The sequence below is a fragment of the Cherax quadricarinatus genome, chromosome 32, assembly GCF_038502225.1.
Source record: "Cherax quadricarinatus isolate ZL_2023a chromosome 32, ASM3850222v1, whole genome shotgun sequence".
Lineage (NCBI taxonomy): Eukaryota > Metazoa > Arthropoda > Malacostraca > Decapoda > Parastacidae > Cherax > Cherax quadricarinatus.
The window spans coordinates 5,941,482-5,965,968 of record NC_091323.1 but is presented as its reverse complement, the minus strand read 5'-3'; the positions used below and the strand labels follow the sequence as shown (position 1 = coordinate 5,965,968).

The 24,487-nt window shown below is 45.3% G+C and overlaps 1 protein-coding gene across 7 annotated transcripts in view; it reads right to left on the bottom strand.

Annotated features, from left to right (window-relative positions):
• Positions 1–24,487, bottom strand: part of LOC128690175 (bestrophin-2a) — a 172,752-nt gene that overhangs the window by 28,091 nt on the left and 120,174 nt on the right. For all 7 annotated transcript variants that reach the window (XM_070090425.1, XM_070090431.1, XM_070090426.1 and 4 more), the window contains 2 exons: positions 18,535–18,773; positions 17,188–17,421 (listed from right to left, as the gene is read on the bottom strand). In XM_070090425.1, coding sequence (XP_069946526.1) covers positions 17,188–17,421; positions 18,535–18,773 — 473 coding nt within the window. The remainder of the gene's footprint in view (positions 1–17,187; positions 17,422–18,534; positions 18,774–24,487) is intronic.

Sequence of the window (24,487 nt, the reverse complement as noted above, 5' to 3'; positions counted from 1 at the left end):
AAATAGGTGAATTAAAATAAGTAAAGACACACATACACATACACACACACACACACACACACATTTGGAACAGAGAGGTATAACGGATCTTTAAACCACACCATCTCCCCCCCTAACCATCCCTCCCTCACACACACACACAAGGGCAGACACTCATAGAAGCTTTAGACCCTAGTAGCAATTTCCACTTTTTATAACCCAGAATTACTGGTATGTATTAACAGTATCTCCCCCTCATACCTCCCCCATACACACGAACACACACGTATACACACATACACACACAGCTTTTAAGGGCAACATTGTAAGTAGGTGGAGTCAAATCCCAGGAGGGTGGGGGTCAGGTCACAAGAAGTTGCGGCCAGTCAAGGACCACTGACACACACACACACACACACACACACACACACACACACACACACACACACACACACACACACACACACACACACACACACACAACACACACACAACACACAACACACACACACAAACACACACACATTACCAGACTCACACATACACTCCCCCCTCCCCCACCGACATCTCACTCCTTCACCTGAAAACTCCCCTCCCTCTTTCACCTTCCCCCTTCTCAACTCTCCCTCCTTCCCCCTCTCCCTCTCTCACTCACCCACTTGCTTCTCCCTCCTTCCCACTTCCCCTCCCCACTACTCTCCCACATAGCCACAGTTCCTCCTCTACCTCCCCCCCCCCACACTCTGACATACACAATACTAACCTAACATACAGAATTACATAGGTTTCCCACTCTGAGGCAATCAGGATAAAACAAAAATGGGTTGCCAGAGAGCAACAAGAAAAACCAAGGGACAGGAGGAGGAAACTGCAAAGGAAGATTGGGCAGCAGAGCTCACAAAAAGGGAACATGAATGGGAAAAGAAACTAGAAGAACTTAGCATGAGAATGGAAGAGAGGATAGACATGGAAAGCAGGAAGTGGGAGGTGCAAGTCAAAGCAGCAGAGGCCAGGATACAGAGTTTAGAAGAGGAACTGAAAAATCTGAAACAGCCTAAAGAACTAAAGAACATTTTGGGATTGACAACAGAGACTGCTACCTCAGTCACAAATAAGGGGACTGTAGGGAATGAAGGAGCAAAACTGCATGTAGAAGCTCAATCAGTGGAGACTGTAGTAAATGAAAGAGCTAAGCTATATGTGGAGACAGACCACAGCAGAGCCCAGGGAAAGCCAAGAAGGGAAAATGACAGGCCACTGAGCCCAAGTACATTAGCTAGTGAAACTGAAGAAAGGAATGCTGCAATGGAGGAAATCAAATTGAATGAGGGGATACACACGGATATGCAGTGGGAGAATGAAAGGGTGAGGCCAGTCTTTGTGTATGGGCTCCAGGAAGTTGAAGGGGAAACATATGAAGCAAGAAAACAAGGGGAAAAAAAGCAATTGAAAGCATCATGAAAGCAATAGGACAAGACGACATGACCCAGCTGGAAAATTTTCGGAGAATAGGGGGGGTTTGTAAAAAAAAGAACCCGGCCAGTGAAAGTGACCTTCAAGGCAGAATCGACTCGGAACAGGATCCTGCAGGAGAAAGCACGATTAAGGGACATGCCAGCATTCAGGTAGGTGTATCTCGACCGTGACAGAACACAAGCAGAAAGGCAGAAACTGAGAGAGATGGTACAAAGGCGAAAGGAGGAAAGAGAGGGGATGGAGAAGACAGACAGGAGATCCCAGACACAGGAAGATCAAATACAGCCTCCCTCACAACTTCCTATAGAAGCCTCCCAACCAGGTCAACCCCAGTGCAACCAAACACTCTAAACCAAAACACCCATGCCACATCCAATGCCCCCACCCACTGCATTACAAACTCCACCCCCACAGCAACCACCCATAGTTCCTTACCAGGTCTCCCACTTCCCCAACCCCAATAAACCTCCCATACCACAATCTTAGAAAAGAAGTTGAAGGTGTGGTATACAAATGAAGATGGAATAACAAATAAGTATGAGGAGTGGCACGAAAGAATCAAGGAGACATCCCCAGACATAATAGCACTCACAGAAACAAAACTCACCAGAATAATAACAGATTCAATCTTTCCATCCGGATATCAAATCCTCAGGAAAGACAGAGGGAGGAGAGGGGGAGGAGGAGCTGCACTGCTCATTAAAAACCAGTGGGGGTTTGAGAAAATGGAAGGAATGGATGGCACGGGCGAAAGGGACTACTTAGTAGGAACAATCCAGTCTGAGGGACATAAGGTGATAATTGCAGTAATGTACAACCCACCCCAGAACTGCAGGAGGCTAAGAGAATACGATGAGAGCAACAGAGCAACTAGCCGAGGTGGCCAGGAGAGCACACATGGGGGGAGCAAAGTTACTAGTTATGGGTGATTACAATCACAAGGAGATTGACTGGGAAAACCTGGAGCCCCATGGGGGTCCCGAAACATGGAGAGCCAAGATGATGGATGTGGTACTGGAAAACCTCATGCATCAACATGTTAGAGACACCACCAGAGAGAGAGGAGAGGATGAACCAGCAAGACTGGACCTTGTATTCACCTTGAGTAGTTCTGACATCGAGGATATCATGTATGAAAGGCCCCTGGGAGCTAGTAATCATGTGGTTCTATTCTTCGACTACATAGTTGAGCTCCATGTGGAGAGAGCAGCAGGAATAGGGTGGGAAAAACCAAACTACAAAAGGGGGAACTACTCAGGCTTGAGGAACTTCCTTCAAGACATTCAGTGGGAGAGGGAACTGACAGGAAAACCAGTACAAGAAATGATGGACTCTGTGGCAACAAAATGCAGGGAGGCAGAGGAGAGGTTTGTTCCCAATGGAAACAGAAATAATGGGAAGAACAGAACGAGTCCTTGGTTCACCCAAAGGTGTAGGGAGGCAAAAACTAGGTGTACTAGAGAATGGAAAAGGTACAGAAGACAGAGAACTCAGGAAAATAAAGAGATTAGCCGAAGAGCCAGAAACGAATATGCACAGATAAGAAGGGAGGCTCAGTGGCAATACGAAAATGACATAGCATCGAAAGTCAAGACTGACCCGAAGCTGTTGTACAGCCACATCAGGAAGAAAACAACAGTCAAGGACCAGGTAATCAGACTGAGGAAGGGTCATGGGGAATTCACAAGAAACGACCGGGAGGTATGTCAGGAGCTCAACACGAGATTTAAAGAAGTATTTACAATGGAAACCAGTAGGACTCCAGGAAATCAGAGCAGGGGGGTACACCAGCAAGTGCTGAATGAGGTACATATAACCAAGGAGGAGGTGAAGAAGCTGCTATGCGAACTTGACACCTCAAAGGCGGTGGGACCAGACAACATCTCTCCCTGGGTCCTTAAGGAGGGAGCAGAGATATTGTGTTTACTATTAACAAAGATCTTCAACACATCATTTGAAACTGGGCAACTCCCCGAGGTATGGAAGATTGCAAATGTAGTTCCAATTTTTAAAAAGGGAGACAGACATGAGGCACTAAACTACAGACCTGTATCACTAACGTGTATAGTATGCAAGGTCATGGAGAAGATCATCAGGAGGAGAGTGGTGGAGCACCTGGAAAGAAACAAGTGTATAATTGACAACCAGCATGGTTTCAGGGAGGGAAAATCCTTTGTCACGAACCTACTAGAGTTTTTTGACAAGGGGACAGAAGACAAGAGAGAGAGGGGTGAATCGACTGCTTTTTTTTGGACTGCAAGAAGGCCTTCGACACAGTTCCTAACAAGAGGTTACTGCAAAAGCTAGAGGATCAGGCACACATAACAGGAAAGGCACTGCAATGGATCAGAGAATACCTGACAGGGAGGCAACAACGAGTCATGGTACGTGACGAGGTGTCAGAGTGGGCGCCTGTGACAAGCGGGGTTCCACAGGGGTCAGTCCTAGGACCTGTGCTGTTCTTGGTATATGTGAATGACATAACGGAAGGGATAGGCTCAGAAGTGTCCTTGTTTGTGGATGATGTGAAGTTAATGAGAAGAATCAAATCGGATGAGGATCAGGCAGGACTACAAAGAGACCTGGACAGGCTACAAGCCTGGTCCAGCAACTTGCTCCTTGAGTTTAACCCTGCCAAATGCAAAGTCATAAAGATTGGGAAAGGGCAAAGAAGACCGCAGACACAATATAGTTTAGATGGCCAAAGTCTGCAAACCTCACTCAAGGAAAAAGATCTAGGGGTGAGTATAACACCGAGCATATCTCCTGAGGCGCACATCAATCAGATAACTGCTGCAGCATACGGGCGCCTGGCAAACCCACGGATAGCGTTCCGATACCTCAGTAAGGATTCGTTCAAGACTCTGTATACTATTTACGTCAGGCCCATACTGGAGTATGCAGCACCAGTTTGGAATCCACACCTGGTCAAGCACGTCAAGAAATTAGAGAAAGTGCAAAGGTTTGCAGCAAGACTAGTCCCAGAGCTACGAGGATTGTCCAACGAAGAAAGGTTGAGGGAAATCGGCCTGACGACACTGGAGGCCAGGAGGGTCAGGGGAGACATGATAACGACATATAAAATACTGTGCGGAATAGACGAGGTGGACAAAGACGGGATGTTCCAGAGATGGGACACAGACACAAGAGGTCACAGTTGGAAGTTGAAGACTCAGATGAATCAAAGGGACGTTAGGAAGCATTTCTTCAGTCATAGAGTAGTCAAGCCGTGGAATGGCCTAGAAAGTGAAGTAGTGGAGACGGGAACCATACATAGTTTTAATGCGAGGTATGATAAAGCTCATGGAGCAGGGAGAGAGAGGACCTAGTAGCAATCAGTGAAGATGCGGGGCCAGGAGCTATGACTCGACCCCTGCAACCACAAATAGGTGAGTACACACACACACACACAGACACACACACTCACACACACACACACACACACACACACACACACACACACACACACACACAGACACACAGACAAACACACGGACAAACACACAGACAAACACACACACACACACACACACACACACACACACACACATACACACACACACACACACACACACACACACACACACACACACACACACACATGTATAACCCACCACAGAACAGCAGGAGGCCAAGGCAAGAGTATGACGAGAGCAATAGAGCGATGGTTGACACACTGGCTGCAGTGGCGAGAAGTGCTCATGCATGCAGGGCAAAGCTCCTGATCATGGGCGACTTTAACCACAAGGAGATCGAATGGGAGAACTTGGAGCCACATGGGGGCCAAGATACACCGAGGTCTATAATGATGGAGGTGGTACTGGAAAACTTCATGTACCAACACGTAAGGGACACTACAAGAGAGAGAGGAGAGGATGAACCAGCAAGACTGGACTTAGTATTCACCTTGAGTAGTGCAGATATTGAGGACATCACATATGAAAGATACCTTGGGGCCAGCGATCATGTGGTTTTGAGCTTCGAATACACAGTAGAGCTACAAGTGGAGGGGGAAGCAGGAAGGCCAGGACAAATGAAACCAAACTACAGGAAAGGGGACTACACAGGAATGAGGAACTTCCTGAATGAGGTTCAGTGGGACAGAGAACTGGCAGGGAAGCCAGTTAATGAGATGATGGAATATGTAGCAACAATGTGCAAGGAGGCTGAGGAGAGGTTTCCTCTTCAAGGGGGGCTCCTTGGCGTGGTGAAGAGGCTCTTGGTCTGAGGAATTAGACCTATCGGTCTTCTTCCTCAGACCGAACCTAATTACCCCCCAATCTCCCCTCCCCTATCCCATCCTCCCCATCCTCCCCTTTTTCCTTTCCTCCTCCTCCTCCCCACCCCTCCCTTTTGCCCTTCCTCTTGTCCTTTGGGATTTCTCCCACAGGCGCGCTAGTTCCTAGATAGGGGAAAGGATACCGGGGTCCATCCCATTCCGTTGAGGTTCTTAGCGGTGGCGTAGTTTGCCGTGGAATCCGGATTGCCTGGGGATGTCCCGATCCCTCTCCGGTATCCCGGAGTAGCTTTGGGTGTCTTTCGGGCGACGAGTGTATCTCTGGAAGCCACCTTTCGGATTCCGGGGGTGGTGGCCGAAGGAGGTATGCTTTGTGGAGGATATCCGGCCGCCCTCTCTTTTGTCCACCGAGGTAGCTCGGCAGATGTGAGGTTGCTATCCCGGATTGTTAGTTTACTAGCATGATGGGTAGGGTATGGCACGGGTTCCATGCTGCATCTGCGCTACTTGCGGAGCTGAGGTCCTCTTGGGCGCGGAGGGAGATTTCTGACCCTTTCATTCCTCCTAGGAACTATCCCTCCCCGGTCCCCCCATTTTTTATTCTTTTTTTTATTTTTATTTTCTTTACTTCTTTCTTTGTTTTTCTTAAAAACAAAAAGAAAGAAGTAACCTAACCATGGCAGCCCTAGTCCATGAACCTGGTACCCCGGGCCCCTTCTTGATACCGCACCCCGTTCTGACCCCGCCTCGTCTTTGGACCACTCTTCAGACATTCTTCATGCCTCTGTACCTATTGCCGGTGCTGTTTCCTCACCCGCTTCAGGTACTGAGGCCTCGACTGACTCCTTCGATTTATCGGACCTTCGCTCTCCTCTGACTATGCTTCCGGCCTCTCCCTCTACGGTGCGGCAATTTTCAAATCGCCGACCCGTTCCACGTCGGACCAACTCTAGTCCCACACCTAAACGCCAACGACAATTACCTGTTGATGATACTTCTACACCTTCTTGTTCTTCTCAGAAACGATCGACACGTCCTTCACTACCTTTCCACGCTCAGTTTCAGACTGAACAATGGACTAAATTCTTCACTTTACGACCAACTTCCTCTACTGCCTATCTTTCTGACCATAGTATTGGCAAGGCACTCCTATGCCATGTTGGTAAAGATATTTCTTTTCATGCTCTTAAGAGCGGTACGCGCATCATTACCGTACAGAATGCTACCCAGGCTCAAGAGCTCTCTCGTCTTTCCCATATCGATACTGTTCCTGTCACTCTTGAAAAACATCATTCCCTCAATTCTTGTAGTTGTACCGTCATTCTGCCCCATACCATAGTTCAACAAAATTTCCAGACATGTGGCACTGACATTCTTGAACACCTGGAACTCCAAGATCTCCCAATCCTCAAGGTAGACACTTACGTTCTTCCTGCCCGTGGGCGGAGACGATACCCTAGCAATGTGGATCGTTTAACTTTTGAAAGCCGAGAACTCCCATCCTCAGTTTATATAGCAGGACATCGGTTGCAAGTTCGAAAGGTGATCCCTACACCACAACAGTGTAGAAATTGCTGGCGATTTGGCCATCCAGCGAAATATTGCAGATCTATCGCCGAATGCCCAGTCTGTGGTGCCGATGACCATTCTAATACGTCTTGCAATCGATCTCCCTCTTGCCTTAACTGTCATGAGGCTCACCCTTCGTACTCTCGCCGTTGTCAAGTCTATTTAAACGAGCGGGAAATCCGTTACCTCAAAGAGACAGAAGGTCTCCCTTATGCCATGTCAGTTTCTCATCTCCGCCTCCAAGGGAGACTCCCACGTGTTTCTTATTCCCGTGTTTCAAAACGTCCCCCCACTTCTGGTATCCCATCTTCTACACCCACCTCTGTGGTTACCTCTCCCATAATCACTCCTGTATCTAATCCTTTTGCTGTCCTCGGCTCAGACGTCCCTACTTCAACGCCTCAGTCTAATCTCGCTTCTTCGAGTTCTCTCTCACAAGCCTCAGTATCGACGAGACCTCGTACGACACCTCCTCCCAATCGTCCCTCTACTTCTCAAAAGTCAAAAAAAGGTCCGTTAACACCTTCTACCCATCTTCCACCTCCTCATTTTACCCTCCCTGTCTCTGTCCCTGGTTCTTCTCCTCTCACTGGCTCAGTTACAAGTGTAGAGGTTCACCCTCCTCCTCATACTGTACCTTCCTCCCCTGTTCCCTCCCAAGTTTCTTCCTCTTCTGCCACCTCCCAGGTTCCTGCCTCTTCTGTCCCCTGCCACGCTTCTCCAGTTCCCTCCACCCTTTCGCCCCCCCCTACCTTGGTACAGTCCAATACAGTTCCAATCTTTACTCATCCTCCCCCTACCATTCCCAATACTGTCTCCCATACGACATCTCTGAATTCCGAAACACTTGAAGCAATCTCTGAATATATTGCAGAGACCAAACCATCAATGGACACTGATCCACCTTCCACTCTTTCTCTCTCCTCTCCTCCATCTGCGCAACTCCTTTCTTCACAGCGCACCGTTCCTTCGCTGCTTGAACGTTTTCCACTGCCTCCGCATGTGGACTTTTTTAACCCCTCTAGTCCGTAGGAACCCTTACCTGCGGATTTCAAGTATCTTTATCATTGCCAATCATGGCCTATTTACAGTGGAATATACGCGGCCTCAGGGGTAATCGGGGTGAGCTTCAGATGTTACTCTCCCAGTTTGCCCCTGTTGGTGTTTGCTTACAGGAACCAAAATTACACCGCTGTTATTTCTCACATCTCAGGCTATAATTTATTGTATTCTTCAGATCCTTTTCCTGATGGGACCTTTAATGAAAGTGCCCTTCTTCTACGCACTGATATTCCATACCATCAGCTATTTGTTCATACTTCGCTGCATTACACAGCAGCCCGTATCCACTTACATAGGTGGTATACGCTCTGTTCTTTAAATCTCTCTCATTCTCGGGCATTATCTATTCCGGATTTTGCCTTCCTTGTTTCGTCATTACCACCACCAATTCTGTTACTTGGTGATTTCAATGCCCACCATTTCCTCTGGGGGGGTCTCACTGTGATTCCCGTGGAATTCAGTTAGAGGCTTTTCTTGCTACCCACCCCCTCCATGTTTTAAATACAGGTACTCACACCCATTTTGATCCTCGGACTCATACTCTCTCTTGCATCGATCTCTCAGTCTGCTCTTCCTCCGCCGCATTAGACTTCACTTGGTCTGTTCTCCCGGACTTACATGACAGTGATCATTTTCCAATCATTCTTACTTCTCCTTCATATTCGCCACCTCTTCGCACCCCACGCTGGCAATTTAATCGGGCAAATTGGAACCTTTACTCACACCTAACTGTTTTTAAAGAGGTTCCTTCTTCGTCCTCCATCGATGAGCTTTTACACCACTTCTCGTCCTCCGTTTTCACCGCAGCTTCTCATTCTATACCCCAAACTTCGGGCAGGCATTCTCAGAAATGCGTGCCTTGGTGGTCTCCTGCTTATGCTCGTGCAGTACGTTTGAAACGCGCTGCATGGAGCAGGTACCGGTACAATAGAACCACAGAGCGACTCCTTGATTTTAAACAGAAGCGTGCGATCGTTCGCCGTGTCATCCGTGATGCTAAACGCACTCGCTGGCGAGATTATGTCTCCACCATCACCTCTGCTTCCTCTATGAGTGCAGTCTGGAAAAAAGTACGAAAACTGAGTGGTAAATATTCTCCTGACCTGACTCCTGTTCTGCGGGTTGCCGGTGTTGATATAGCAAACCCACTAGATGTTGGCAATGAAATTGGCAATCATCTGGTCCGTATTTCTCAGGGACTCCATCTATGCCCCTCATTTCTTTCCTCAAAGTCTGCCAGAGAGTTAGCACCCTTGGACTTTTCTTCTCTCAGAGAAGAACAGTATAATGTGCCTTTTACACTTCAAGAACTGGAGGCAACACTCTCAGCTTGTCGATCATCGGCAGCTGGGCCTGACGACATTCATATTCGTATGCTACAACATTTACATCAGTCAGCCCTTGCAGTCCTATTACGCCTTTACAATCTTATTTGGTCACAAGGAGTTCTTCCACAGCTGTGGAAATCCGCCATTGTTCTCCCTTTCCGCAAACCAGGCACTACGGGACATGAAACCTCCCACTATCGTCCCATTGCTCTTACCAGTGCAGTTTGCAAAGTAATGGAACGCCTAGTAAATAGACGTTTAGTGTGGTATTTAGAGACACACAACAGTCTCTCCACTCGTCAGTATGGCTTTCGTAAGGGACGTTCTACAATAGACCCCTTACTACGCTTGGATACGTATGTTCGTAATGCCTTTTCGAATAACCACTCAGTTATTGCCATATTTTTTGACCTTGAGAAAGCATATGACACAACTTGGAGGTATAATATTTTAGCCCAAGCCCACTCCTTAGGCCTTCGAGGCAATCTACCATCCTTCCTTAAGAACTTTTTAACTGACAGGCATTTCCGTGTTCGGGTTAATAATGTGCTCTCCCCGGACTTTATCCAAGCTGAAGGTGTCCCCCAGGGATGTGTTCTGAGCACAACACTTTTTCTCCTTGCTATTAATGATTTGGCCTCTAGTCTTCCATCAAATATTTGGTCATCACTCTATGTTGATGACTTCGCTATTGCCTGTGCAGGCGCTGACTGTCACCTCATTACAGTTTCTCTCCAACATGCAGTCGACCGTGTTTCCAATTGGGCCACCACTCGTGGGTTTAAATTTTCCAGCACTAAAACCCACCAAATCACTTTCACTAGACGCTCTGTCATCTCCGATCATCCTTTGTACCTCTATGGCTCCCGTATCCCTGAACGTGATACAGTCAAGTTTCTGGGCCTCCTCTTTGATCGTAGGTTATCCTGGAAACCTCACATTACCTCTCTGAAGGCAACTTGTCACAGCCGGCTGAACCTTCTTAAAACCCTTGCTCATCTTTCCTGGGGAGCTGATCGTCGAACCCTCCTTCGCCTACATTCCACCCTTATTTTATCGAAACTTGATTATGGTGACCAGATCTATTCAGCGGCATCTCCTGCTACTCTCTCTAGCCTTAACCCCATTCATCACCAAGGATTACGTTTATGCCTTGGTGCTTTTCGCTCTTCCCCTGTCGAGAGCCTCTATGCAGAAGCGAACGTTCCATCCTGATCCAATCGCCGTGATGCCCATTGCCTGTGCTACTATGTACGCTCTCATGATCTGCTCAATCCTTCCATTTATAGAATGGTCACTGATATTAGTAGACATTCTTTATTTGTTCGCCGCCCCTGTTTACTCCGTCCCTTCTCTCTTCGCCTTCATTCGCTCTTGTCTTCTCTTCAACTACCACCTTTCTATGTACATGTAGCATCTCACTTTTCCCTACCCCCCTGGGAAGTTCCAGCTGTTCGAGTCTGTTCTTTCTCCCTCCCTTGCTCGAAAGCCCAACTGTCTACGGTCGCTTCCCGCTCTCTTTTTCTTGACCACTTTCACTCTCATTTTCATGCCATTGCTGTGTACACAGATGGCTCTAAGTCTTCTGACGGCGTAGGATTCGCAGCAGTGTTTCCGGACAGCGTCGTACAAGGACATTTACTATCTTCGGCTAGTATTTTTACAGCTGAATTATATGCCATCCTTACAGCACTTATCCGTATTGCATCTATGCCTGTGTCATCATTTGTGGTTGTCTCAGACTCCCTTAGTGCTTTACAGGCTATACAAAAATTTGATACACCTCACCCCTTAGTCCTCCGTATCCAACTTTGGCTATGCCGCATCTTTACCAAGCATAAAGATATTGTTTTTTGTTGGGTCCCTGGTCATGTTGACGTACAGGGCAATGAACAGGCAGACACTGCTGCGCGGTCAGCAGTACTTGACTTACCAGTTTCTTATAGAGGTATTCCATTTACGGACTATTTTGCTGCAATATCTTCCCACCTTCACACCCGTTGGCAACAACGTTGGTCTACTATGCTCGGCAACAAACTTCAATCTATTAAACCGAGTATAGGTTACTGGCCGTCTTCTTATCACCAGTGTCGAGGTTGGGAGACTACTCTCTCCCGTCTTTGCATTGGCCATACTCGTCTTACTCATGGATATCTCATGGAGAGGCGTCTTGCTCCTCTCTGTGAGAATTGCCAAGCTCCATTATCAGTCAGCCACATTCTGTTGGACTGCCCGCTTTATCAACGAGCACGCAGAATTTACCTCTGTCGTCGTCTTCACTCCGCTGCTCTCTCTTTACCTTCCCTTCTCGCTGATGGACCCACCTTTCATCCGGACTCTGTCATTGACTTTTTGACAACAACTGACTTACTTCACAAATTCTGATACCTTCAGCCCTTTCTACTTCAATGTCTTGCTACCCGCTACCCCCGTACTATCCCCTGCCCCGCTGTTTTCTGTAACCTGCTGATCATCCCCCCTCCCTTCTGCCATCCAATTCCCTTGCTTCCTTCCCTACCCTGCAGCGCTTTATAGCTCTTGTGGCTTAGCGCTTCTTTTTGATTATAATAATAATAATGAGGAGAGGTTTGTACCCAAGCCTAACAGGAATAACGGAAAAGCCAGGATGAGCCCATGGTTCACCCAAAGATGCAAGGAGGCAAAAACCAAGTGTGCTAGGGAATGGAAGAAATATAGAATTCAAAGGACCCAGGAGAACAAGGAGAGCAGTCGTAGAGCCAGAAACGAATATGCACAGATAAGAAGGGAGGCCCAACGTCAATATGAAAACGACATAGCAGCAAAAGCCAAATCTGACCCGAAGCTATTATACAGCCACATCAGGAAGAAAACAACTGTCAAGGACCAGGTCATCAGGCTAAGGAAGGAAGGAGGAGAGACAACAAGAAATGACCGTGAAGTATGTGAGGAACTCAACAAGAGAATCAAAGAAGTGTTCACAGAGGAGACAGAAGAGGCTCCAGAAAGACGGAGAGGTGGGGTACACCACCATGTGCTGGACACAGTACACACAACCGAGGAAGAAGTGAAGAGGCTTCTGAGTGAGCTAGATACCTCAAAGGCAATGGGGCCAGATAACATCTCTCCATGGGTCCTGAGAGAGGGAGCAGAGGCGCTATGTGTACCCCTAACAACAATATTCAATACATCTATCGAAACAGGGAGATTGCCTTAGGCATGGAAGACAGCAAATGTGGTCCCAATCTTTAAAAAAGGAGACAGACATCAAGCACTAAACTACAGACCAGTGTCACTGACATGTATAGCATGCAAAATCATGGAAAAGATTGTCAGGAGAAGAATGGTGGAACATCTAGAAAGGAATGATCTCATCACCAGTAGCCAACATGGTTTCAGAGACGGGAAATCCTGTGTCACAAACCTACTGGAGTTCTATGACAGTGACAGCAGTAAGACAAGAGAGAGAGGGGTGGGTGGATTGCATTTTCTTGGACTGCAAGAAGGCGTTTGACACAGTACTACACAAGAGATTAGTGCAAAAACTGGAGGACCAAGCAGGGATAACAGGGAAGGCACTGCAATGGATCAGGGAATACTTGTCAGGAAGACAGCAGCGAGTAATGGTACGTGGCGAGGTGTCAGAGTGGGCACCTGTGACCAGCGGGGTCCCACAGGGGTCAGTCCTAGGACCAGTGCTGTTTCTGGTATTTGTGAACGACATGACGGGAGGAATAAACTCCGAGGTGTCCCTGTTTGCAGATGACGTGAAGTTGATGAGAAGAGTTCATTCGATCGAAGACCAGGCAGAAATACAAAGAGATCTGGACAGGCAGCAGACCTGGTCCAGCAACTGGCTCCTGGAGTTCAATCCCACCAAGTGCAAAGTCATGAGGATTGGGGAAGGGCAAAGAAGACCGCAGACGGAGTACAGTCTAGGGGGCCAGAGACTACAAACATCACTCAAGAAAAAAGATCTTGGGGTGAGTATAACACCAGGCACATCTCCTGAAGCGCACATCAACCAAATAACTGCCCCAGCATATGGGCGCCTGGCAAACCTCAGAACAGCATTCCGACATCTTAATAAGGAATCGTTCAGGACCCTGTACACCGTGTACGTTAGGCCCATATTGGAGTATGCGGCGCCAGTTTGGAACCCACACCTAGCCAAGCATGTAAAGAAACTAGAGGAAGTGCAAAGGTTTGCAGCAAGACTAGTCCCAGAGTTAAGAGGTATGTCCTATGAGGAGAGGTTAAGGGAAATCAATCTGACGACACTGGAGGACAGGAGAGATAGGGGGGACATGATAACGACTTACAAAATACTGAGAGGAATTGACAAGGTGGACAAAGACAGGATGTTCCAGAGACTGGACACAGCAACACGGGGACACAGTTGGAAGCTGAAGACACAGATGAATCAAAGGGATGTTAGGAAGTATTTCTTCAGCCACAGAGTAGTCAGGAAGTGGAATAGTTTGGGAAGCGATGTAGTGGAGGCAGGATCCATACATAGCTTTAAGCAGAGGTACGATAAAGCTCATGGTTCAGGGAGAGTGACCTAGTAGGACCAGTGAAGAGGCGGGGACAGGAGCTTGGACTCGACCCCTGCAACCTTAACTAGGTGAGTACAACTAGGTGAGTACACACACACACACACATGAACTTCGACATAGTGCAAAAGCTAGAGGATCAGGCACCTGACAGGGAAGCAACAACGAGTCATGGTACGTGATGATGTATCACAATGGGCGCCTGTGACGAGCGGGGTCCCACAGGGGTCAGTCCTAGGACCAGTGCTATTTTTGGTACATGTGAATGACATGATGGAATGGATAGACTCAGAAGTGTCCCTGTTCGCAGATGACGTGGAGTTAATGAGGATAAATAAATCAGATGAGGATAAGGCAGGGCTACAAAGAGACCTGGACAGGCTGGACACATGGTCCAGCAACTGGCTTCTCGAATTTAACCCCGCCAAATGCAAAGTCATGAAGACTGGGTAAGGGCAAAGAAGACCGCAGACAGAGAAGAGGCTAGGTAGACGAAGACTAAGCCTCACTCAAGGAGAAAGATCTTGGGGTGACTATAACACCGAGCATGTCTCCGGAGGCACACATCAACCAAATAAGTGCTGCAGCATATGGGCGCCTGGCAAACCTGAAAATAGCGTTCCGATACCTCAGTAAATAATGTTTCAAGACACTGTACACCGTGTACGTCAGGCCCATACTAGAATTTGCAGCGCCAGTTTGGAACCCACACCTGTTGTCAGGAAGTGGAATAGTCTGGCAAATGATGTAGTGGAGGCAGGAACCATTCATAGCTTTAAGATGAGGTATGATATAGCTCTTGAAGCAGGGCGGGGAGAGAAAGGACCTAGTAGCGATCAGTGAAGAGGCGGGGGCAGAAGCTGAGTCTCGACCCCTACAACCACATACACGTTCTAAGCTGATCTAAACTTTGTATTCCTGCTCTGGAAATTACTTTTTTTTTTGTGGAGGTTTTGATGTCTGTTCTTGACATCAGTGTGTCAAGTTATCAGTGTCTCTCACCACTGGCCTTGCCTGATAATGTCGATTATTATTATAAAAGTAAGCGCTAAACCTACCAGGCTCATACAGCACTGCAGGGTAGGAATTGATGCAGGATCTAAGGATAAATAAGGGTGGAGATGACAATAAAGGTTATGACGAGTGATAAAGAATTATCCAAGTTTGTGTATTAAGTCAGTTGCTGTCAAAAAGCCGAAGACGGAATCTGTGTCAAAGGTGGGGCTGTCAGCAAGGAAGGAAAATAAAGTAAGGGCTTTAGAGCGGTGACGACGTCGGAGGAAAATTCTGCGTGCCCGTTGATAGAATAGTCCAGTAGAATATGGGAAATTGGAACAGGAAGTAGACAGTTCTCACAAAGTGGAACAGAATGCCTCTCTGAGATATTCATGAGTCAGACAAGTGTGTCCGATGCAAAGATGAAAGTATTGTCTCCCAACCTCGGTATCGATGACAAGAAGAGGGCCAGACACCCAACCTGGTTTGATAGAATGTAATTTCTTATGAGTCATATCAGACCAACGTTGTTGCCAATGGTTGCGAAGGTGGGTGGAGATTACAGCAAAATAGTCAGAGAATGGAATATCACTACATGAAACTGGTAGGTCATGTACTGCAGATCACGCAGCAGTCTGCCTGCTCATTGCCCTCAACATCAACAAGACCAGGGACCCAACAGAAAACGATTTCTTTATTTTTGCTAGTAATGCGGTGTAACCAAAGTTGTATACGACGAACTAGGGGATGAGGTGAATCAGTTTTTTAGTAGTTTGCGAAGCACTAAAGGAGTCTGAGATGTTTACAAACTATGAAGTAAGCATAGATGCAATACGGATAATTGTATGATGATGACATACAATTCAACTGCAAAAATGATGTCAAGATATCAGTGACTCTCACCCCTGACCTTGCCTGATAATATCAAGATATCAGTGACTCTCACCCCTGACCTTGCCTGATAATATCAAGATATCAGTGTCTCTCACCCCTGACCTTGCCTGATAATATCAAGATATCAGTGTCTCTCACCCATGACCTTGCCTGATAATGTCAAGATATCAGTGTCTCTCACCCATGACCTTGCCTGATAATGTCAAGTTATCAGTGACTCTCACCCATGACTTACTGATAATATCAAGTTACCAGTGACTCTGACCCCTGATGTCTGATACTGTCACTAAACTACCCCAACACACGGGCACATCCTCAGAGTATCCTGTACATTATTACCTGCAAAATTATTATTAAAGTTTTACGTGTCATTTTATTTCATTCTTCTTTTAAAGCATTGTTAATAAAAACAACTGACTGTCTCAACAGACATGTCGCTTTACTTTATTACGGAGACCATTAACAATTCTACCTGTTAGTTAGTTGTTATAGTCACCATCAACAAGTCTACCTGTTAGTTGTTATAGTCACCATCAACAAGTCTACCTGTTAGTTGTTATAGTCACCATCAACAAGTCTACCTGTTAGTTGTTATAGTCACCATCAACAAGTCTACCTGTTAGTTGTTATAGTCACCATCAACAATTCTACCTGTTAGTTGTTATAGTCACCATCAACAAGTCTACCTGTTAGTTGTTATAGTCACCATCAACAATTCTACCTGTTAGTTGTTATAGTCACCATCAACAATTCTACCTGTTAGTTGTTATAGTCACCATCAACAAGTCTACCTGTTAGTTGTTATAGTCACCATCAACAAGTCTACCTGTTGTTACAGTCACCATTAACACGTCTACCTGTTAGTTGTTAGTCACCATTAACACGTCTACCTGTTAGTTGTTAGTCACCATTAACAAGTCTACCTCTCAGTTGGAAGATGGGCCCCTGAGCTGACACGAAAAATTTTGTATTTAATATTCCCGTCCACAGCTACCAACCACAGCCACTACCAACAACCACAACAACCACCCACAACCACAATTACTACCCACAACCACAGCTACCACCCACAACCACCACCCACAACCACAACTACCACCCACCAACCTACCTCCAAATGCCTCTTAATTAACGCTACAAATTCGAAGTCGTGATCATCTTCGCCAAATGGGTTAATGAGAGATTCGGCCACTTTGAGCCAGCCAATGTAGAAGAAGAACTGTAGCAGCGAGAAGACAGGCACGTAGAGGTCAATAATGTTGTTAGGTAGATTCTGGGCAGGATCAAGGAACTGTTCTCCCAACACAGAGAACAGGAAGAAGGAGTACACGGCGATTGTCACTACCTGTTGGTGAAAGGAATAGTATAAAATACTGACACTATGGAAAAATAGACAAATACAGAATAACGCAAACTTTTATTGGCAACGTTTCGCCCACACAGTGGGCTTTATCAAGTCACAAACAAATCTACGTGGGTGAAGAGCACAATAAGGGAACATTGTATCAACATTCTTGGTTCCAGATTATTCATGATCTTATCAGAGGAGATCAGAAATACTGCTGGAACAAATGTAGAAGTCTTCAAGAGGAAACTGGACAAGTATCTTCACCAGGTGGGAGATTAACCAGGCTGTGATGAATATATGGGGTTGCGGACCACCAATAGCAGCAGCCAGGTTGACTAGGCGAGCACCAGACAAGCATGGCCCATGGCCGGGCTCTGGGAGTAGGAAAGCTATCGGAACTCATCAAAGGTAAAGGTAAAAGGTAAAGATTAGGATTAAAACGGACCTGTACAGGACGGGCCCATCACGTACAGGTCCGTCTCTAATCCAATCTACTCAAGATTCTCCATCTGACTCTCCACCCTATATACCGGGGGTTCAAGCCCCCACCTGTAGTATAGTTTGCAATCACGTCACTACGATTTCGTGAGTCTAGATGTGTTTGTGACCTTATAAAGACAACAGTGTGGTCCGAAGGTAGTCAAAGGATTGCATTATACCGCAATTGTGCTTTTTTTTTTTCCACTGTGAAAAAAAAATATTGAACTCCAAAGTGTTTTCGTGAGAAGTCACGAAATCGCTTGAAAGTTCATTTTTTTCACAGTGGTTATTTTGCATATTTTAATATCACCTATTTACTGTGATCTTATTGCGTGCTTACAATGCTTATTGTGGAAATGCAAAAGCATTTTAAAGCAATGAATAAATATTATTAGTAAAGTTAAGCACAGCTTTACTTTAGCTGCTTCAACACTGACTTTATTAATAAAAATATTGATTTCAGTTTTATTTAATTTTAAAAATTATATTTTCCATAGATATAGAAACAAGATTGTTCATAGATATAGAAACAAGATTGTCTATAGATATAGAAACAAGATAGTCTTTAAATCTAGGTGTGTGTGTGTGTGTGTGTGTGTGTGTGTGTGTGTGTGTGTGTGTGTGTCAGACCTGGGTATAGACCAGAGGTATATTGTAAGTATCCCATCCCAGAAGTTCACCACAGAGGCCACGGATCTTGATCACTTCATCAGTAACCGTCTTCTGAGCTATGTCGTCCTTGATCTTTCCTTCCCTCCTGGCTCTGTCTACCAGCTTGCTCGCCCACAAGAACGGTACATAGGTCTTGTGTTCGTGAGTCTTCCTCTCCAGGGACTCCAGGATGGCTTTCTCGTTCTCTGTCATATATCCTGCAAGAAGTGAAGGAAAATAGATATAAGGAGAGAGGACTGGTATGTGCTAGTGTGTGTGTTTGTGTTTGTGTGTGTGTACTCACCTAGTTGTGGTTGCAGGGGTCGATTCACAGCTCCTGGCCCCGCCTCTTCACTGGTAGCTACTAAGTCACTCTTCCTGCTAAATGAGCTTTATCACACCTCTTCTTAATGCTCTGTATGGATCCTGCATCCACTACATCACTTCCCAGACTTTTCCACTTCCTAACAACTCTATGAAGACTCATCTGAGTCTTCAACTTCCAACAGTGGCCCCTTGTTGCTGTGTCCAATCTCTGGCGCATCCTGTCTCTGTCCACCTTGTCGATTCCTCTCAATATTTCAAATGTTATCATGTCTCATCTGACCTTCCTGTCATCGAGTGTCGTCAGGCCGATTTCTCTTAACCTCTCTTCGTAGGACATTCCCCTTAGCTCTGGAACTAGTTTTGTTGCTAACCTTTGCATTTTCTCAAATTTCTTGACGTGCATGACCAAGTGTGGGTTCCAACCTGAAGCTTCGTAGTCCCTTTTGGGCCTGACGTACTCGGTGTCCGTCAGAGAGTATGGAAGTAAAAGTGTGTGTGTATTTGGTAGGTGTCTGGTCGGTGGATGAGGATCGTGGATGAGGAAGGTGGATGAGGATGGTGGGTGAGAATGGTGGATGAGGATGGTGGATGATGATGGTGGGTGAGGATGGTGGGTGAGGATGGTGGGTGAGGATTGTGCATGAGGATTGTGCATGAGGATGGTGGGAGAGGATGGTGGGTGAGGATGGTGGATAAGGATTGTGGGTGAGGACAGTGGATGAAGATGGTGAATGAGGAAGGGGAGGATGAAGATGGTGAATAAGGAAGGGGAGGATGAAGATGATAGGTGAGGATAATGGATGAGGAAATTGGATGAGGAAATTGGATGATGATAGTGGATGAGGAAGATGGGTGAGGATGGTGATTGCATGTCTGACAATTACTGAACTGACTGGATGACCGACAGTTACTGAACTGAATGACTGACAGTTACTGAACTGACTAGATGACTGACATGTTACTGATGTTACTGACTGCATGACTGATAGTTACCAGTGGCTGATTGGATGACTGCTACTGAAATGACTGACAGTTACTGAAGTGATTGACCAGATGACGGAGAAGTTACTGAAGTGCCTGTTTGGATGAATGACAGTTACTGAAGCAACAGACTGGATGACTGACATGTTACTGAAGTGACTGACTGGATGACTGACAATTATTAAAGTAACTGGATGACTGACAGTTACTGAAGTAACTGACTAGATGTCTGACAATGTCTGAAATGACTGACTGGTTGACTGACAGGTACTGAAGTGTCTCACTGGATGATTGAAAGTTAATGAAGAAACTGACTGGATGACAGTTACTGAACTGACTGGATAACTGCCAGTTACTGAAGTGACTGACTGTATGACTGAGTTTCTGAAGTGATTGGATGACTGACAGAAATTTTAGTAATTGGTTGATTAACAGTTACTGAAGTGACTGGATAACTGACAGTTACTAAAGCGACTGACTGGATGACTGACAGTAAAGTAACTGAGTGGATGACTGACAGTTATTGAATTGACTGAGTAGATGACTGACAGATACTAGTGACTGACTAGATCACTGACAATTAGTGACTAGATGACTGTTACTGAAGTGAGTGACTGGATGACGGACAGGTACTAGTGACTCACTGGATTACTGTCAGTTACTAATGACTGATTGGATTACTAACAGTTATTAGTGACTGGATGACTGTTACTGAAGTGACTGGATGACAGTTTCTGAAGTGACTGGATGACAGTTTCTGAAGTGACTGGATAACAGTTTCTGAAGTGAGTGAATAGATGACTAACATGTTATCAAAGTGCTTGGTTGGATGACTGAGGGTTGCTGAAGTGACTGACTGGATGACTGAGAGTTACTAAAGAAACTGACTGGATGAGGACAGATTCTGAAAAGACTGAAAGGATGACTGCAAATTACTGAAGTTACTGGATGGATAACTGACAGTTACAAGTGACTGACTAGATTACTAAGATATTTAAATGACTGCCTGGATGTCTGACAGTTACTGAAGTGACTGACCTGACGACTGACAGTTACTGAAGTGACTGACCGGATGACTGACAGTTACTGAAGTGACTGAATGGATGACTGACAGTTACTAAAGTGACTGAATGGGTAACTGACCTTACCAGTCACTGACTGGATGACTGACTGAAATGACTGACTGGGTGACTGGCATGTTACTGAAGTAAATGACTGGATACCTGACAGTTATTGAAGTGACTGTATAACTGACAGTTACTGAAGTGATTGGATGACTGACAGTCTCTGAAGTAACTGACTAGATGACTGACATGTTACCGAACTGCCTGATTGGATGACTGAGAGTTATTGAAGTGACGGAATTAAAAGCTGACAGTTACTTAAGTGACTGGATGACTGCCAGTGAAGTGACTTGATTGATGACTGACAGTTACTAGTAACTGACTAGATGACTAACAGTTACTGAAGTGACTGACCATTACTAATGACTCAATTGATAAGTGACAGTGAAATGACTGATTAGATAGCTGACAGTAAGTGAAGTGACTGGTTGACTGACAGTTACTGAAGTGACTGACTGACAGTTTCTGATCTGAATGGATGACTGACAGTTACTGAAGAAACTGACTAGATGACTTACAGTAACTGAAGTAGCTTACTGAATGACTGACAGTTATTGACTTAACTGACTGGATGACTGACAGTTTCTGAAGTGACTGACGATGACTGACAATTACTAAAGTGACGGACCTAATGAATGACAGTTACCGAATTGACTGACCGGATGACTGACAGATATTGAAGTGAGTGACTGGATGGCTGACAGTTTCTGAAGTGACTGACTGAGAGTTACTGAACTGACTGGATTATTGACAGTCTCTGAACTGACTGGATGACTAACAGTTGCTGAAGTAACTGACTGGATGACTGACGGTTTCACAAGTAATAGCATGGATGACTGACAGTTACTGAAGTGACTGGCCTCCTCACTGACAGCTACTGAAAGAGTGGATGACTGACAGTAACTGAGGTGACTGACTAGATGAATGACAGTTACTGAATTATTTGATTAGATGACTGCCAGTTACTAAAGTGATTGGATGACTGCCAGTTACTGAAGTCACTGACTGGGCGACTGACAGTTACGAATTAACTGAATGGTTGTCTGACAATAAGTGAAGCGACTCATTGGATGAGTTACTGAAGTGACTGAATGGATGACTGACAGATACTAGTGACTCACTGGATGACTGACAGTTACTGAACTGACTGGATGACTAATAGTTACTCAAGTAACTGACTGGGTGACTGACAGTAACTGAAGTAACTGACTTAATGACTGAGAGTTACTGAAGTGATTGGATGATTGACAGTTACTGAAATAACTTACTGGATGAATGACAGTTACTGATTTAACAAACTGTATGCCTGACAGTTGCTGAGGTGACTGAATTACTGACAGTTACTGAAGTTACTGACTAGAAGAGTTACTGAAATGACTGACAGTTACTGAAGTGACTGGCCTGATGACTGGCAGTTACTGAAGTGACTGACCAGATGACTGACAGCTACTAAAGTTACTGGATGACTGACAGTTACTGAATTGACTGGATAACTGACAGTTACTAAAGTGACTGGTTGATAGTTACTGAAGTGACTTGGTGATTGACAGCTTCTGAACTGAAAGGGTGACTGACAGTTACTGAAATAACTGGACGACTGACAGTAACCTTAGTGACTGACAGGTTGACTGACAGTTACTGAAATGACTGAGTGAATGACAGTTTCTGAAGTGACTGAGTGACTGACAGTTATTGAAGTAATTGACTGGTTGACTGGCAGTTATTGAAGTAATTGACTGGTTGACTGACAGTTATTTAATTAATTGACTGGTTGACTGACAGATACTGAAGTGACTTGGTGACTGACAGTTTCTTAACTGACTGGATGCCTGACAGTTACTGAAGTAACTGACGGTTACTGAAATAACTGACTGGACGACTGACAGTTACTAAAGTAACTGAATTAATGACTGACAGATACCGATGTATTTTATGACTGATAGTTACTGAAATAACTGAATGGATGACTGACAGTCACGGAATTAACTACCTGGATGACTGACAGTTACTGAATTAACTAACTGGATGACTGACAGTTACTGATTTAACTAACTGGATGACTGACCGTTACTGAATTAACTAACTGGATGACTGACAGTTACTGAATTAGCTAACTGGATGACTGACAGTTACTGAATTAACTAACTGGATGACTGACAGTTACTGAATTAAATGACTGGATGATTGACAGTTACTGAAATTACTGGATGGCTGACAGTTACTGAATTATCTGACTGGATGATTGACAGTTACTGAAGTGACTTACCGGATGACTAACAGTTACTGAAATAACTAACAGTTACTGAAGTGACTGACTAGATGATTGACAGTTACTATAGTAACTGGATGACTGACAGTTACTGAAGAAACTGATTGTATGACAGTTACTGAAGTGGCTGACTGGATAATTGAATGTTACTGTAGGGGCTGACTGGGTAACTGATAGATACTCAAGTGACTGACCAGTTGACTGACAATTACTGGTCACAGTTGACTGACAGTTACTGAAGTAACTGACCAGATGACTGACAGTTATTGAAGTGACAGAATGGGTGACTGACAGTTACTAGTGACTGGATTACTGGCAGTTACTAGTGAGACTGGATGTCTGACAGTTACTGAAAAGATTGCTAGACTGACAGATATTGAAGTGACTAACTGGATGTTTGACGATTACCAGCGACTGACTAGATGACTCAGTTACTGAAGTGATTGGATGACCGACAGATAGTGAAGTGACTGACTGGGTGACTGACAATTATCAATGAGACTGACAGTTACCAGTGACTTACTTGACGAGTGACAGTTACTGGCATGTTACTGCAGTAAATGACTGGATAACTGACAGGTATTGAAGTGATTGACTAGATGACTGACATGTTACGTAAGTTTCTAAATGGATGACTGACAGTTACTGATGTAACTCAATGGATGACTGACAACTGATGTAACTGAAAGGATTGGATGACTCACAGTTACTGAAGTAACTAATTGGATGACTTGACAGCTTCTGAAATGACTGAATAGATGTCAGAGTTACTGAAGTACTGAAATGACTGACTTAATGACTGAGAGTTACTGAAGTAACTTACTTGATCACCGACAGTTACTGAACTCACTGGATGACTGCCAGTTACTCAAGTGAATGACTGGATGATTGACAGTTACTAAAATGACTGAACGACTGGCAGTTACTGAAGTGACTGAATGGATGTCTGGCAGTTACTGAAGTGACTGGATGACTAACCGTTACTCAAGTAACTGGAAGACTGACAGTAACTGAAGTGACTGGACGAATGACAGTTACTGAAGTTAATTACTAGATGAGTGAAAGTTACTGAAATGACTGACGAGATGACTGAAAGCTACTGAAGTGACTGACTGGATGATTGACAGTTACTGTGGTGACTGGGTGATTGACAGTTACCGTGGTGACTGGATGACTGACAGTTACGGAAGTGATTGGATGACTCATAGTTACTGAGGTGACTGACGAGATG